At 40.1% G+C, this 14,054-nt stretch overlaps 1 protein-coding gene across 1 annotated transcript in view; it reads right to left on the bottom strand.

The window, feature by feature from the left end:
* Window positions 1-14,054, bottom strand: part of XRN2 (5'-3' exoribonuclease 2) — a 59,236-nt gene that overhangs the window by 32,166 nt on the left and 13,016 nt on the right. Inside the window, exons 2-13 of the mRNA XM_028738374.2 lie at window positions 13,787-13,914; window positions 13,597-13,708; window positions 11,123-11,234; window positions 10,279-10,337; window positions 8,201-8,290; window positions 6,986-7,058; window positions 5,960-6,010; window positions 5,047-5,204; window positions 4,351-4,425; window positions 2,700-2,833; window positions 687-744; window positions 490-597 (exon numbers count right to left, since the gene is read on the bottom strand). Coding sequence (XP_028594207.2) covers window positions 490-597; window positions 687-744; window positions 2,700-2,833; window positions 4,351-4,425; window positions 5,047-5,204; window positions 5,960-6,010; window positions 6,986-7,058; window positions 8,201-8,290; window positions 10,279-10,337; window positions 11,123-11,234; window positions 13,597-13,708; window positions 13,787-13,914 — 1,158 coding nt within the window. The remainder of the gene's footprint in view (window positions 1-489; window positions 598-686; window positions 745-2,699; window positions 2,834-4,350; window positions 4,426-5,046; window positions 5,205-5,959; window positions 6,011-6,985; window positions 7,059-8,200; window positions 8,291-10,278; window positions 10,338-11,122; window positions 11,235-13,596; window positions 13,709-13,786; window positions 13,915-14,054) is intronic.

Below are 14,054 nucleotides of genomic sequence, written 5' to 3'. Positions count from 1 at the left end.
CAAGAATGTCTTATGCAACACCCTGCCCAGCAACAATCTCTTTCTGTTTTTGCATTCCCCCCTCACATTCAAGTGAAAGAAGTTCAACTCAAAGGTTTGCATACTTATTTATTATTTTTGTCGGTCCTAATGAAGTTCTTGTTTGTTTTGCTGTCCTTACACTCTCTGTGTCTCTCTCTGTCTCTCTCTCTCATGGGCCAACACGGCTCCTGTTTCTTTTTCTTTCCTCACAGAACTGACTTAAAAACATTAAACCAGCCATTCAAAAATCAAATAAACCCCAGATACAACACACATTCATTGACAGCTTACAGAGGCAAACTATCCTGTAATGTCTCTGGTTAAAACATGATTTTTTAATTTATTGCATACTAGAGTAACATGAAGATAATAGTAAGCCACACTCACTGTTTTCATTAATGTAATTAAATTAAACTATTCTCTATAAAACATAGATACACAATAAATATGTCACAGGAACTCTTTTACCTCATCATCTTTTCGCTTCTTAAAAATATTATCTTCAACTTCTCCAACAGATAACATGATCATTTGCACTCTTTGCAAGTTGACATAGCCATTTTCTGTAAGGTATCCCTGTAAATTGTAAAACAGAACTGTAACGATCTTTCCTTTTCCTAAAGTTCCACGAGATTAAATTGGGGTGGGTGGGTGAGATGGCTTACCCCAGTTTTGTGCACAACATTTTTATAAATGTTCACTAGACGATCAATTGCTCCTTCCCTGTGAAACAAATATAAATGAATTCATTTAGCCATTTTACAGGATGTTGTACACACACAGTCTGAACCAGCATTTAGTTACTAATCTGTGAACCAGTGCTGATCTCATAGAGTGCCTGCTGTCATTCCTTCCCATAATGAATATCACCGGCAACAAGGAAAACCCATGGATGCTTTCCTTCAGTGACAGAGAGAACCCCACCCTTACTCTCTGGGGCAAGCAGCACAAGTTCACTAGAAAACAGGTTTTAATTGGGCAGCGACCTAACTCATTAGAGTTGTTATAATTATCTTATGGGAAACTAGAAAGGGCCTCAATGTAACGTGCAGGATAAATATAAACAATACAAAGTACCGTATTTTTCTGTCTATAAGATGCCCCCATGTATAAGACGTCCCTATTTTGGGGGACTCGGGACGCGGGTGGTGCTGTGGGTAAAACCTCAGCGCCTAGGATTTGCCGATCGTCAGGTCAGCGGTTCGAATCCCCACGGCGGGGTGCGCTCCCGTTGCTCGGTCCAATCGCCTGCCAACCTAGCAGTTCGAAAGCACCCCCGGGTGCAAGTAGATAAATAGGGACCGCTTACTAGCGGGAAGGTAAACGGCGTTTCCGTGTGCTGCGCTGGCTCGCCAGATGCAGGTTGTCACGCTGGGCCACGTGACCCGGAAGTGTCTTTGGACAGCGCTGGCCCCCGGCCTCTTAAGCGAGATGGGCACGCAACCCCAGAGTCGGACACGACTGGCCCGTACGGGCAGGGGTACCTTTACCTTTTATTTTGGGGGACTCAGATTTAAGAAAATGGGGGGGGTGGTCCAGAGTATAAGACGCCCCCTAATTCTTAACATTATTATTTTAGGGGGAAACCCTAGTCTTATACACAGAAAAATATGGTAATTATTTATATGAAGTCATGCATTTTAAAAGCCTCAAATCACACACACTTGATAACCAATTGTAGTTAGTAAGTTTGGAACAGCTAAAGCCCTATTACAGAACCACAGAATTGTAGAGGTGGAAGTGACCCTCATGGTCATCTAGTCCAACCCGCTGCAATGCAGGAATCACAGCTTTCCCTTGTCTAAAACCATTCTTGCTCTGCTCCTATTGGCATGAACCTCCAATCTCCAGACGTTTCCGGACTACAACTCCCATCACCCTTGGCCAGCTGAGGATGGTGGGAGTTGTAGTCCAACAACATCTGGGAACCCAAGGTTGAGAAGAGTTGCGTAAGGTTCCTAGAACAAGGCAACATTGTTACATGACACATCTTGAAGACTCGGAATTGCTACATAACCACCAAGTTTTATTGCTACAAATCTTGGTATAACAGAGTATGGTCAATAGAATTGGCTGAGAAACTAACATGCCAGGTGAGAGCGGTAGAGGGCAAACACAATCCATATTCCTTTTATAATGTATGGCAATTGTTTACTGAATACATAAATTGTTCAGACTGGCAGGAATCTAGCCAGCACTCATGGGAAAACGTGGTGTGAAGTCTAGGAATCAAATGAAACTTTAACACATGGCATGATAAAAGTTTGTAATTTGTTGTTTACTGTTGTAACAATTGTTTTCTCAAAAAAATTCTTCTCTAGCATGAAAATAAATAAAAACAGTTTTGTTTTGTTTTTAAGGAAAACAGAGACAGCACACACATTCAGTTTGTGGTAAGGGTTGCCTTAAATCTAAAAGCTAAATGTTGTACACCAAAGAGGGCTTTAGGCTTTTGCTTTTCAAATATCAGCCCCACTCTATGCCACATAGCAAACCATTTTTGAAACTGAAGGAACTTTCAAAACAAGGTTATGGTATGCTATTGGTTCTGAAAAATAGGAGGAAATTGCACAGAAAGAGCCCAAAGTCTTTTGGACACCTAAACACGTTCTTATAACATTCATTGTACAAGCTTTCACCACATCAAGTAACTTTGCATATAATGCTGCTTTTCATACCTGATCTCTAACGAAGGTAAATGAGGAAGAAAGTCATTTCCCACAAAGAAACACATGAAAACCCAGTCATCGATACTTCTTTCAACATCAAAAGTGAAAGGCAAACTGGCCATCGTTAGCTCTCTTTCCAAATACTAGAATTATTTAAGAGAGAGAGAGAGAAATGGAACACATTTCTACAGATGCTACTAGAAATAAAATGTTAGTGTGCAGTTACTTATACATAAAGTTCTATACCACTAAATCGAGGGAATTCTCAGAGTGGGGCACATAAACTTGCCTGACAGGCCATAAATGTCCCACTTCCATTCCAAATGGATGTCTAAAGTGACTTAAGCATATTTTATTATTAAATCTTTGTACCACCCTCGATCCAAGGATCACAGGGCAGTTTACAGTATAAAAATACAAAATACAAACTCTAATAACAGACAAAACAATAACACCCACCATCTCAAAGAATATGCAGAATGTAAGGAGAAAGGTGACCCTTCAGGTAGGCTGGTTTGAAATTGCTTAGGGCACCTTAAATGTGGCCCAGTAGCATATTGGAAGCCAGTGCAAGTTCTTCAAAAGTGATGTCAATTGCTGTAAATAACCAGTATTCTGCAGCAGCTGCAGCTTCCAAACCAGCCTTAATCTTGGACTCACAAAAAATGCCTTGCAGTAATACAGCTTGAGGTTATCAGTGCCTAGACCTCCATGGCTAAGCTATCAGAGCATATGGAAAATGCTTATCTCTTTCCATCCATTACAGATTCAGGTAAGTAGCCATTTCCATCAAGCAAGCGCAATCTGTCTCTCTCACAGAATTAAGGTGAGAATCTAGCAAAGACACTCTTTCCCCACAAACTGGAATTCCTGCATAACTCTTCCTTGAAATTAAATAATGTCCTCCCCCAATAATTTCATCCTCCAAAAACACCAGTCCTATTTTTTCCAAATTCACCTCCAGCAGCTTCGCAAAATTAAAAATTTCTCCTTCCCTCTAAGTTGTTTGTCATGGCTAAAAAGGCTGGGAACATGATCTTTCCATGCCGTAAAAAAGTCTACTCCAGATTTTTGTTTTTTCCTTTGCTGCAGTTTACATCACAACCAGTTCATCTTTTTTGTTCCTTTATCAGCCTCTGAAGAACAAAATGTGGGGAGCCCTTGTGAAACTTCTGCAGTTCCCCCCTCCTTTCTGAGATGGAAAGTGTGGTGCGTGAAAGAGAGATGCCAGCTGCGAAGAAGAGAGCGAAGGCTGGGAACAGAGAAAGACCTTGCAGACAAGACTCTCTGGAGAAGCAAGACACAAAACCCTTGTATGGTAGCTGAACAAAGCTGACTAATAGAAGTAATGTTTCAAAATGCCAACCTAGTCAGAGGAATGAGAGAAGAGCAGGCAGGGCAGGATTAAATGTAAGACAATTCAGCAGCAGCATGTCCTGAAACCACCTCTTGCTGCTTAACAGGGGAAATGCTGGTAGCTAACAAAAAACAAAGGGCAAGACACATGGCTTCTCCTGGCCAATTGCCAGAATTAATTTTTTGGTTGCCATGGCAACTTGTGCCCATTGGCTTGGAAGTTAGTCCCGCTGTATTTAACAGGTCCAGAGACCCACTGCATAGGATTACAGCCTTAGTTCAAACACATCCAAATATTACTTACTTCTCTCAAAACACATAAGCGAATAAAGATAAATTCTTGTTCCGAACCAGGAGGACAATCTGCAAATTGATCGTGCTACAAAAGAGAAAAATGGTATACTATTTGTAGGTAAGCTTTACTTTAGAGTGCCTTCTCCCACAGCACAGGCCTAAGCATGTTTATTCAGAACTAAGTCCTGCTAAATTCACTAAGTTCTTTGCTCTAGAAAGGTGTGTTTCAGAATGCCACTTCAATAATAAATTAAGATTACAGAAAATTCCTGTGCATGCTTTATTCTCAGGTAAGAGTATCTGGGACTGTTTCTGAAATCAAGGGGATGAAGTCTAAACTTGCAGAGCTGACTCTAATCTGTCATCCCATTCCAATTTTGCTGCACAATATTTAAATGCACTTTAGCATTTCTGCTGAATTGATTTGCCCCTCCCCACATCCCATAATTTGTTAGACCACATTTATTTCAAGGAAATGAATCCTGCTTTGTGTTCCTTACTTTACAAATAGTTGAGAATGGGTTTCAGTATGTCCTTGTTGCCAACCTGCAATGTTAGTCTGAGAGACAGAGATTACTCAAAGCCACACAATGACTTCATGGCTAAGGAAGGATCTCAACAGGAATCTCCTTCATTCAAACCTATCACTTCATTCTCTTGCACAACGTGCTGGTTCTTGAGAAAGTGAGCAAACTGTTCAACCTACCTCCCCTTGTTTTTCTTTTGGCAGACCCTGACAGTCCTTAACTTCATGTCCAAACTGGTTGCAAAGAGCACATGGCTTTGGTTTATTAGGCTTAAATTCTTCTCTAATTATAGTAAAGTTTGGTTCATGTGTAGCCAATCCCAACATAATTAGGTCAGCTATAAAAGAAATAAAGCAAAAATCAAATACTAAGTAAATAACTACAATAATGGCCAATGCAGATGATCCTCCGAACAAAACAAAGTATGTCAATTAGCAGTATAACATTATTATTTTTCATAACAGAATATGTATACTGCTTAACTGTAAATTCAGGCACCAGACCCACTGGCAAACCATGTGCTACAAAGATGCTTGCAAACATGCTATGAAGGCTGGCAATATCAACCACACCATGTGAGAATCCGCAACAATTCAGCAATACCTGAAAACAGAGTCAGGTCATGCATCTACACCAGTGCCCAGAGGAGAAATGATTGCTGGGAGGAGCGCAGACAGAAGAAATGTCTTGGTGCATCTGCAGCAGCACAACTGGATGGTTTCTTCTGCCCCAGATGCAATAAAACATGTCTCTCCTGTATTGGTCTCTAGAGCCACAGCAGACGCTGTAACCTTCCAACAGTTTGACTTCACACCCAAAGGCGTACTCCTCCATTGTCTTCCAAAACAGACAGATGCCAACCAACTAATTGTAAATAAAAGCTCTAAGCAATTACAAATATGTTAATTATGTAGACATAAGTTTTTTAACAACCTTAGTAACCTCCAAAATATAACTGTAGACCCCAAGATGGCATTACCACATTTTACAAATGTGGTTTACTCAGTATACACAGTACTGACCCATACAAATCATTCTCTACTTAACTGCTAGAATAATTACTAATGGAAGAAAACTAAGAAATGGACTTACCATCAGCACCACACAAACAGTGATGAGTGTTTGGATCATGATTCGGTTGAGCTAAAGCAAAAAAGAAAGAAATGTTAAATACATTTTATTATTCTTAGGCAGAAGGAAATAATTACTGAAGACTCACTGCTGACCTCTAAGGCTGAATAAAATTACATATTCTGCCCTTGGCTCTTTTGGTGGGAAAGGGTAGTGTATAAAATAAATAAATAAATAAATCAATAAATCGCAAAAGCACAATAGACAGTCAAGAGGTCAGAAAGGCAATACAGAAGTAGAAAGTTGATAAAACTGGCAGACCTAGTGGCATTTTCACCAGAATACTATTTATTTATAGTCGTACCTTGGATCTCAAACGCCTTGGTCCCAAACAATCGAAACCGAGAAGTGACTGTTCTGGTTTTCAAATGATTTTTGGAAGCCAAACGTTCGGTACGGCTTCCGATTGGCTGCAGGATGCTCCTGCAGCCAATCAGAAGCCACACCTTGGTTTTCGAATGGTTCCAGGAGTCAAAGGGACTCCCGGAATGCATTCTCTTCAAGAACCAAGGTACGACTGTACCGCCCTTCATCAAAAGATCTCAGGGTGGTTTACAAGATAATATGAGTACCTGTAGCTGCCAGGATATTTAATGATTGTTTGCCATTTAATCAGATTCCAAATTCATGAAGATTAAGCCCAAAGCCCAACTGGAGCAGGCCCTGGTGTTGTCTTTGCGTCTTCCTCACTCTCTCCTTCCTTCCCATTTTAAAGGTCAATATTTCATTCCAAGTTGCTCTATGTTTTTAATTCTAATACTGTACTGTATCTAATGTTCTAAAACCACTATAGTATTTATGATTTATCAAAAAAAAAAAACGAAAAAAACCTCTCTTTACTGTTCTAAACACCTTTTTTCACATCTGTTTTGCTTATGCACTTTTGCATAAAAATATTCAGAAAAAGTAGATCTATTCACATTGAACAGCCCATTTTTACTAATATCAGTAGATACAACTTTTACTGTAGAAACTGCAAAAAAATACCTCTTTGCCTTCGTATGTAATCCATGATTTTGTGTTCACCTTCACCTGGAGCACTAGCATCAGATAAAATAACCTACAAACATCACCACAAAGAGGAAACATAAAAAGTAGAGTGAAACACTCAATACTTTGCAACACCATTAAAATTACTACTAATTTGTGTTATTTGGCACAGTGTTCCTGAAGACCTAGGACATTTAAAAAAAATAAATCAAAACTGGAAGCGGATTGCACTCATGCACAAAGTTACACATCACTCCTCAAAACAACACTCACACATCCTCCTTACAACTATGAGATGGTCTGGATAATAATGCCTCCTGCTCCCCCATTTTTCCCAGGCAGAAAGCCTTTCCAGGTGATCCTACCATGCCTATCAGCTATACAGCAGGCTGTATGAGGGGCGGAGGCACCAGCACATGGAACCTTCCCGCTTCAAGGCAATAGAGGGCCTCTTCACATAGCACACAGTTCCACTATCATCATAATCATCAAACCTTTTATTGGCATCACATACAAACATCCAAAAGTTCAACTATGGAGTTCGCTCCACAAGATGTAGTGAAGGTCACTAACTTGGATGGCTTTAAGGGGCTATTAGCCTTTTCCTCCATGAATTTGTCTACTAGCCATGAGGACTATACTCAACCTCCATGGTTGGAGACTCTATGCCTCTGAATAGCAGTAGCTGGGGCTTGCATGTGGGGAGAGTGCTGCTGTGCTCAGGTCCTGCTTGCAGGATTCCCATAGGAGTCTGCTAGTCACTGAGAGAACTAGGCAGAGCTTTGGCCTGGTCCAGTCAGGCTCTTAGGTTATCAGTAGTGAATTTTTCAAGGCACACCAGACACTCTTAGAGCGCACAGGTATATTCGGGCACATGCCCCCCACCCCCGCATCTTGCCTTGCCACACCACACATGAAAAGCTGCTTTTTAAGCCAAGCGTGTTTCAAAGTGGATATGGTACAGGAGGGGTCAAAATGCCACTGGGCTCACGCACTCCAAAAGTAACTATGGATCTGATCTAATGATAGGTTTTCAAAATTTCCACATCTGAGATAAAACAGCTAAACACCTTGGGAACGCCTAAACTATACCTGGATGTTAAACTGTTGGTTTATCTTCTTCAATTAAAACAACTATCTTCTGGAACTCATTTGCATCAGTCAAGAATAGTACAAGTTCCATTTATTGAACAATATGGGTATGAAACTTACTGCCACGTTTTTCCATCCTGGATCATTGTTTAAACGATCAGCAATATAATAGCGAAGGCATTTAGCAAGATTGTCCATAAACTCAGTCCCCTAAAGAACAGGGAAATAATACAAAACAGGAAAATAATACAAAATTTAGATTGTGATGGGCAGATTGCAGATGTGAGCCATCTTATTTTTTAAAAAACAAAAAAGCAGAGCACAAAAGTCCAACAATTGAAGGGGCAAGCAAATGAAGCAAAATGAAAGCTTGGGGGCAGAGCCAGTTGCCCCCAATTACTACCCTCCTTGAACCATATAGAGAGTGCTATGCCTAAACAAGTATAAATCCACAGCTGCATTAACACAGCTCAAGCCCTAAAATGCACCAGGGGAGGCATACTAATGCCTAGGCATAGTCTTCCAATTAGTACAGTGGTACCGTGGTTGTCAAACGGCTTGGCTTCCAAACACCACAAACCCGGAAGTGAGTGTTCCGGTTTGGGAACATTCTTCAGAAGCCAAATGTCCGACGCAGCTTCCAATAGAGTGCAGAAAGCTCCTACAGCCAATTGGAAGTCACACCTTGGTTTTCAAATGGTTCTGGGAGTTGAACGGACTCCCGGAACGGATTAAGTTTGACATCTAAGGTACCACTGTACTACAATTTTACAGGCATAGAATTTTAAGACTAAGTAATTAACCTCAAGCACAGCCACAAAATTTACAACACAGTATTTAATTTTATTTTTTTAAAATATTATTATTACACAACTACAATCTGCATCTGCATTTATATATGTGGGGAACCTCCTGGTCACCAGTTCAAACCCCTTGGCAAGATAAAACTGTCCCCAGCAGCCCTCTGAATGTAGAGGAAGGGAGAGAAAAAATGTGTCAGAAATAGAAAAGGGGAAACCCCCACTTTTATATTTATACTGGCTCTGGTCCTGCCCACTGCAGACAGCCCTTGAGAGAGAACACTCTCCTCAACAGGAAATTCCCCATGCCTCATTTATATTTTACATTTTTTCCACTAGGAAGCAAAGAGGTTCAGAAACATACAACTTGGCTAATGATTAGGTTAACATTTTATGTTTGAAGTTTACTAGGAAACCAAACTTGAAACCCTTACAACCAAATCCATCACATAATGAGCTCTTCATCACTCAGGTCTTGCTTAGTGAAAAAAGGTTTATTTTTCTTAAGCCTATGGGGATTTCTGTGCTGAACACACCTTCACACAAGGTTTCTGCATGAAACTAAACACTGGATTAGGGCTGGAAGAGATAACTCTGTTGTAGCCCAAGGTTTTTTGTATGGGAAATTTAAGGCTAGAAATCCAAATAAGCCTAAAGTCATGTTCCAGCACCTAACGGAACATAGGAACTGTAATGCAAAGTTCTGTACAACTAGCACAAAGGCTTGAAGAAGATTCTTAAGCATGTTTGACAGAATGCACTTAGAAAAAGCTATCTGGTAAAAGAAGGTTCCGACTTACAGGAGAGTTTAAGTTTGTTCAGTTGAACACATTTAAAAAACCTCTTCAAATACAAAACAATTTCAAGGCAAATCTTGCATGCATGCCCATGCCTCCATCTCTACAGCTTGCTTGTTAGGCAAATGCCAAAACATGGCGCAGGCTCTCTCTTTGACCTGCGGTATCAACAACAGATTACCCTATAGAACCGCCGAAACTCCCTGTATGTCACAGCTCCCCAAACCTGTGCTGACATTGGCAGGGCAATTCTTAATACGCCAACAAATTTAGATTTTTCCACATGGAAAAAAACCATGAATTTGAAAAAGCACCCCATCTTTGCTGCTGCCTTTCAGTTTCTCCTCACCGTTCTTACAGTGCAGCATTGTTTGGCAGCAGGAGAGGCCAAAGAGAAGAATATTCTTCCTCTGTGAATGCCATCAAACAGTAATGTTGCATAAAGAAAAGCTGTTGGATCCTAGTCTATCCTTACACAGCTATTCTGAAGATAGGAGGAGGGAAGAAACCTACAGCCAGTCAGAAATTAGCCAAGAATCACGCAACAATACCATGATCAGTACTGTGACAACTCCCAAATTAGAATGATAAGAATACTTACTGGAGTAATGCAATTGCTATCAAATCTTTCTTTTATTTCTTCTGGAGGAAGATAGCCACCTTTAAAAGCAACATAATTTAACTAGTTTGAGACAGATAACTGCAGGAGGGAGGGGGACAGACATACTCCCTCTGTTATTTTGAACATGTAATATCTCATTTCACTCAGTTATGGGAATCACAACTAGTTGTGATCAAAACCACAATTTTATACTTATGTATAAACTCAGGCACAAGTCCCATGGCTCTTAGTGGAGCTTTCAGATCAGTTTGCATAGGGATGCATTTGTATTGTTATAAGGATAAATTATGAGTGATCAATAACAAAATCATGCAAATTTGCCTGACTTTTTATTTTGCATACTTTATTAAGCTCCTTCTAGTTACAAGGTGATGCAGACCATTGTAGCTCTATTCCCTACTAATGGTAATTTTAATTCAGCAACTCTTCAATTTTTACAATGCACTGCTAATACAATTTCAAGCACATCTGTACAACTATTGTAAACCTCCCACTGATCCTCAGATGATGGGTGGTATAGAAATAAATGGTAAAAATAAGGGTTAGAAATGTGGTTTTAAATATGCTTAGATTCTAGGAACCTGAATTCTGTGCTCAATTCCATATTGCACAGCTTTCCTACACTCCCAAGAAATCACAGAACACAAACAACTGCTAATGCAAAATTTAGTACAAAACTAAGTGCATGTCAGTCTTTTCTCTAGGCCAGTCATGTGATATCTGTGATATGGCGCCTGTCACAAGAGTAATACTTCAGAAGATGCAACTCTTCTTCAAGTTACCTGTTACTGAACTAAACTGAATAAGTAACAAATCTATATACCTTTCTCTAAAATTTCTTGTCTGATTCTCTGCTTCTCTTCTGCAGTCTCCACTCCTTCCTTTGATGCTCTAAATCTTCTAGATCTTTGCTGGTTCATTTTTGCACGGGGAGCCTAGAAGAATAGAATTACCATGACTAATCATTTCACCCTTTATACTTAATTTCTATACTTTATTAAATTTGAGAACCTTAGAATGATTCACGTAACGAGAGCTTACTTACTTTATGTATGCAATTGAGGAAGCCCTATCTGCTGGTAGCAATATTTTTCCATTTATGTTTTAAAATTGATATTCAAAAACTTAAGCCAACGTTCAAAAGAGAAACTGCAATTGCATTTATTATTTTATTTAAACATGGGGCGATTTCCATTACCCATGAGAAACTTTACAACAATTAAATATGCTTCCAGTTCAGTAATACAGCTGTGCCTCATTTTTTTGCCATATATACTGCAGCAGCTGCAGCATTTCTTTGTCCTCACATTGGCTTCATTTTAGTGCAAGGTGAAAACCTTTTTGTTTACCTGTGGAATGTAATCAATCTTCTTGCTGACAATTGCTGCTTTATATATGTTGTTACGATGCAGTTAACACTGTTTTTTTTTACTGTTGTGCTATATACAGTTGCCTGTTCTTTCTTACTGCAGTGGAGTCTGGTAGCAGTGGTGGAGGGAGACAGCAACAGCAAAGGAAGCTTTGGGATAGGCAGGGACATTTTTGCCTTCTCCCCTTTGTCTACCAGCTGGAAAGACTGGTATGTGACAGAAACTAATTAATCATGTTTTAAAAAACTAACTTGAAACACATTACTAAGTCCAGGACAGATGACTGGATCCAACTTTGGAAAATTAGTGCTTCATCATTCTCTAACTGATCTCAGAACAAGGAGGCTTCCTGACCAGTAACAGTTAATGGAAGTTAGCTAAAACATCCTGTGTGCAAGAACAGTTTCATAAGCTGTTGTCTACAGCTAAACTGATTAAACTGGTTGTTAAAACAATCTGGAATAGCCCCTGAGTAAATATACTTTTCATTCATTAATCCTTATCAGTTAAGGGACCCTGCACTGAGATATCGCTAGTAACTTGTGAACATGAAAATAGGTGTTTGGGGTTGTTTCAGTTTTGCAATCAAAAACAGAAGGCTTATAATTTTACAAATTAATGTATTCTAGTTCAGATGTGTATATGCAATGCAAACTGATAGTGGGTATAACACATTATCATTTTAAGCAGAACAATCCCAACCCCTGATCTACCACCATTTCTGGAGCACGTCTGAACATAGCTGTCAACTTTTCCCTTTTTTAGAGGGAAATTCCCTTATTCCGAATAGGATTCCTCGCAAGAAACGGGAAAAGTTGACAGCTATGCGTCTGAATGGAGCAGAAGTATCACCCTGTCAGTGGTGGAGTTCTGCTGACAAAGTGTGATGCAAACAGGGATGGAAGTTGCTGCCAGTTGCATTCCCACCAGCAGTAGCCAAGGGAAACCCCAAAATGGAGGCAGGGAGGGGTAAGGCTGGGCCAGCACAGGATTGGCTAGAACCTGTGCAGACCCAGCTGCTATCATGTGACAGAGACAGGTCTGATCGATGACCCTTTGCAGTACCAGCCTGAGACCTGGTGTGAGTGCCAGTGCTATAGTTATAGCTCTGGCTGTGCTGTTCCATTGTGCCCTGTGGCTGTCACTCAGGGGTTACGATTAAGGCCAAAATAAATGCAAAGACAAGATTAAGAAATAAAAAGGAGTTCTTCTTGAACAATAAGGTTATACATCATTCTAAAAGGACCTGCCCTGAAGAATTCCACTCTTGAGTTCAGACTGCACTCAGAGAGAAATTGAAGGGGAGTTGATAAACTCATCTTATCCTGCAATACCTTTCTAGACTGTGCATGTATGCCACAACACTAAGCACTGACAAGCACTGGGATGGGCTATAAGAAGATCAACAAACTGAGATCACATACCAGTGGCTTCCTTAAAGGTAAAGGGACCCCTGACCATTAGATCCAGTCGTGACCGACTCTGGGGTTCCGGCGCTCATCTCGCTTTATTGGCCAAGGGAGCCAGCGTACAGCTTCCGGGTCATGTGGCCAGCATGACTAAGCTGCTTCTGGCAAATCAGAGCAGCGCACGAAAACACCGTTTACCTTCCTGCCGGAGCAGCTTCCTTAATGAACCTTAAATGAAGCCACCATTCACAATCTATCTTAGGTGGCATAAGTAATGTTCACACTCACAAAGTGTTAAAAATAAAATCATCTCATATATAAATGCAGTTACTTTAATTTTGACTCTGTTCACCAACTGGCAAAACAGATGCAGGAATGGAATTTAGTCATTGTGTCCAACAGCATTGTAAATAAAGTGGAAATTAAACTACAGCAGAAAATAGCACTTCAAACGATTCAGACACAATTTTTCTCAACCCTGACCCAAATACATCAATGGCAACCACTTAAGTACTTACCACTCCATCTATTGCCATGTAGAGAAGCCGCCTCGGTCTCACAATATTAAAAAGCCTGTCAATATACTCAAATATGGCCACCATCATTTCATCTTCATTTTTGGGTGCTGGTCTGCAATGTAAGAAATTGTGTCAATATCCAAACAATGTTTAATACAAGCTACCTATTTAAAGTACAAATGTGACTCACTTGTCCTCAGGATGTGTACAAGGGTGGATGATGCCATTCATATCCAAATACAGATTATCAAATTCCACTTCATTGGGGTTTGGTTTGCTGGAGTCAATGGGAATTTTGATACCATTACATTCTTTAGGCTGCAAACAATGAATAACAAAAGATTTTTAGATGTATGCATCACATTCAAATCTGAAAGAAAAACACAATCAAGGTGGAAATGGAAAGGAAATTCGAAAGGCAGGCTATGATTTATGAAAGGTAGCTAAGCTATCTCACC

Source organism: Podarcis muralis, chromosome 8 (genome assembly GCF_964188315.1).
Source record: "Podarcis muralis chromosome 8, rPodMur119.hap1.1, whole genome shotgun sequence".
NCBI lineage: Eukaryota > Metazoa > Chordata > Lepidosauria > Squamata > Lacertidae > Podarcis > Podarcis muralis.
This window is presented reverse-complemented; position numbering and strand designations above follow the sequence as displayed.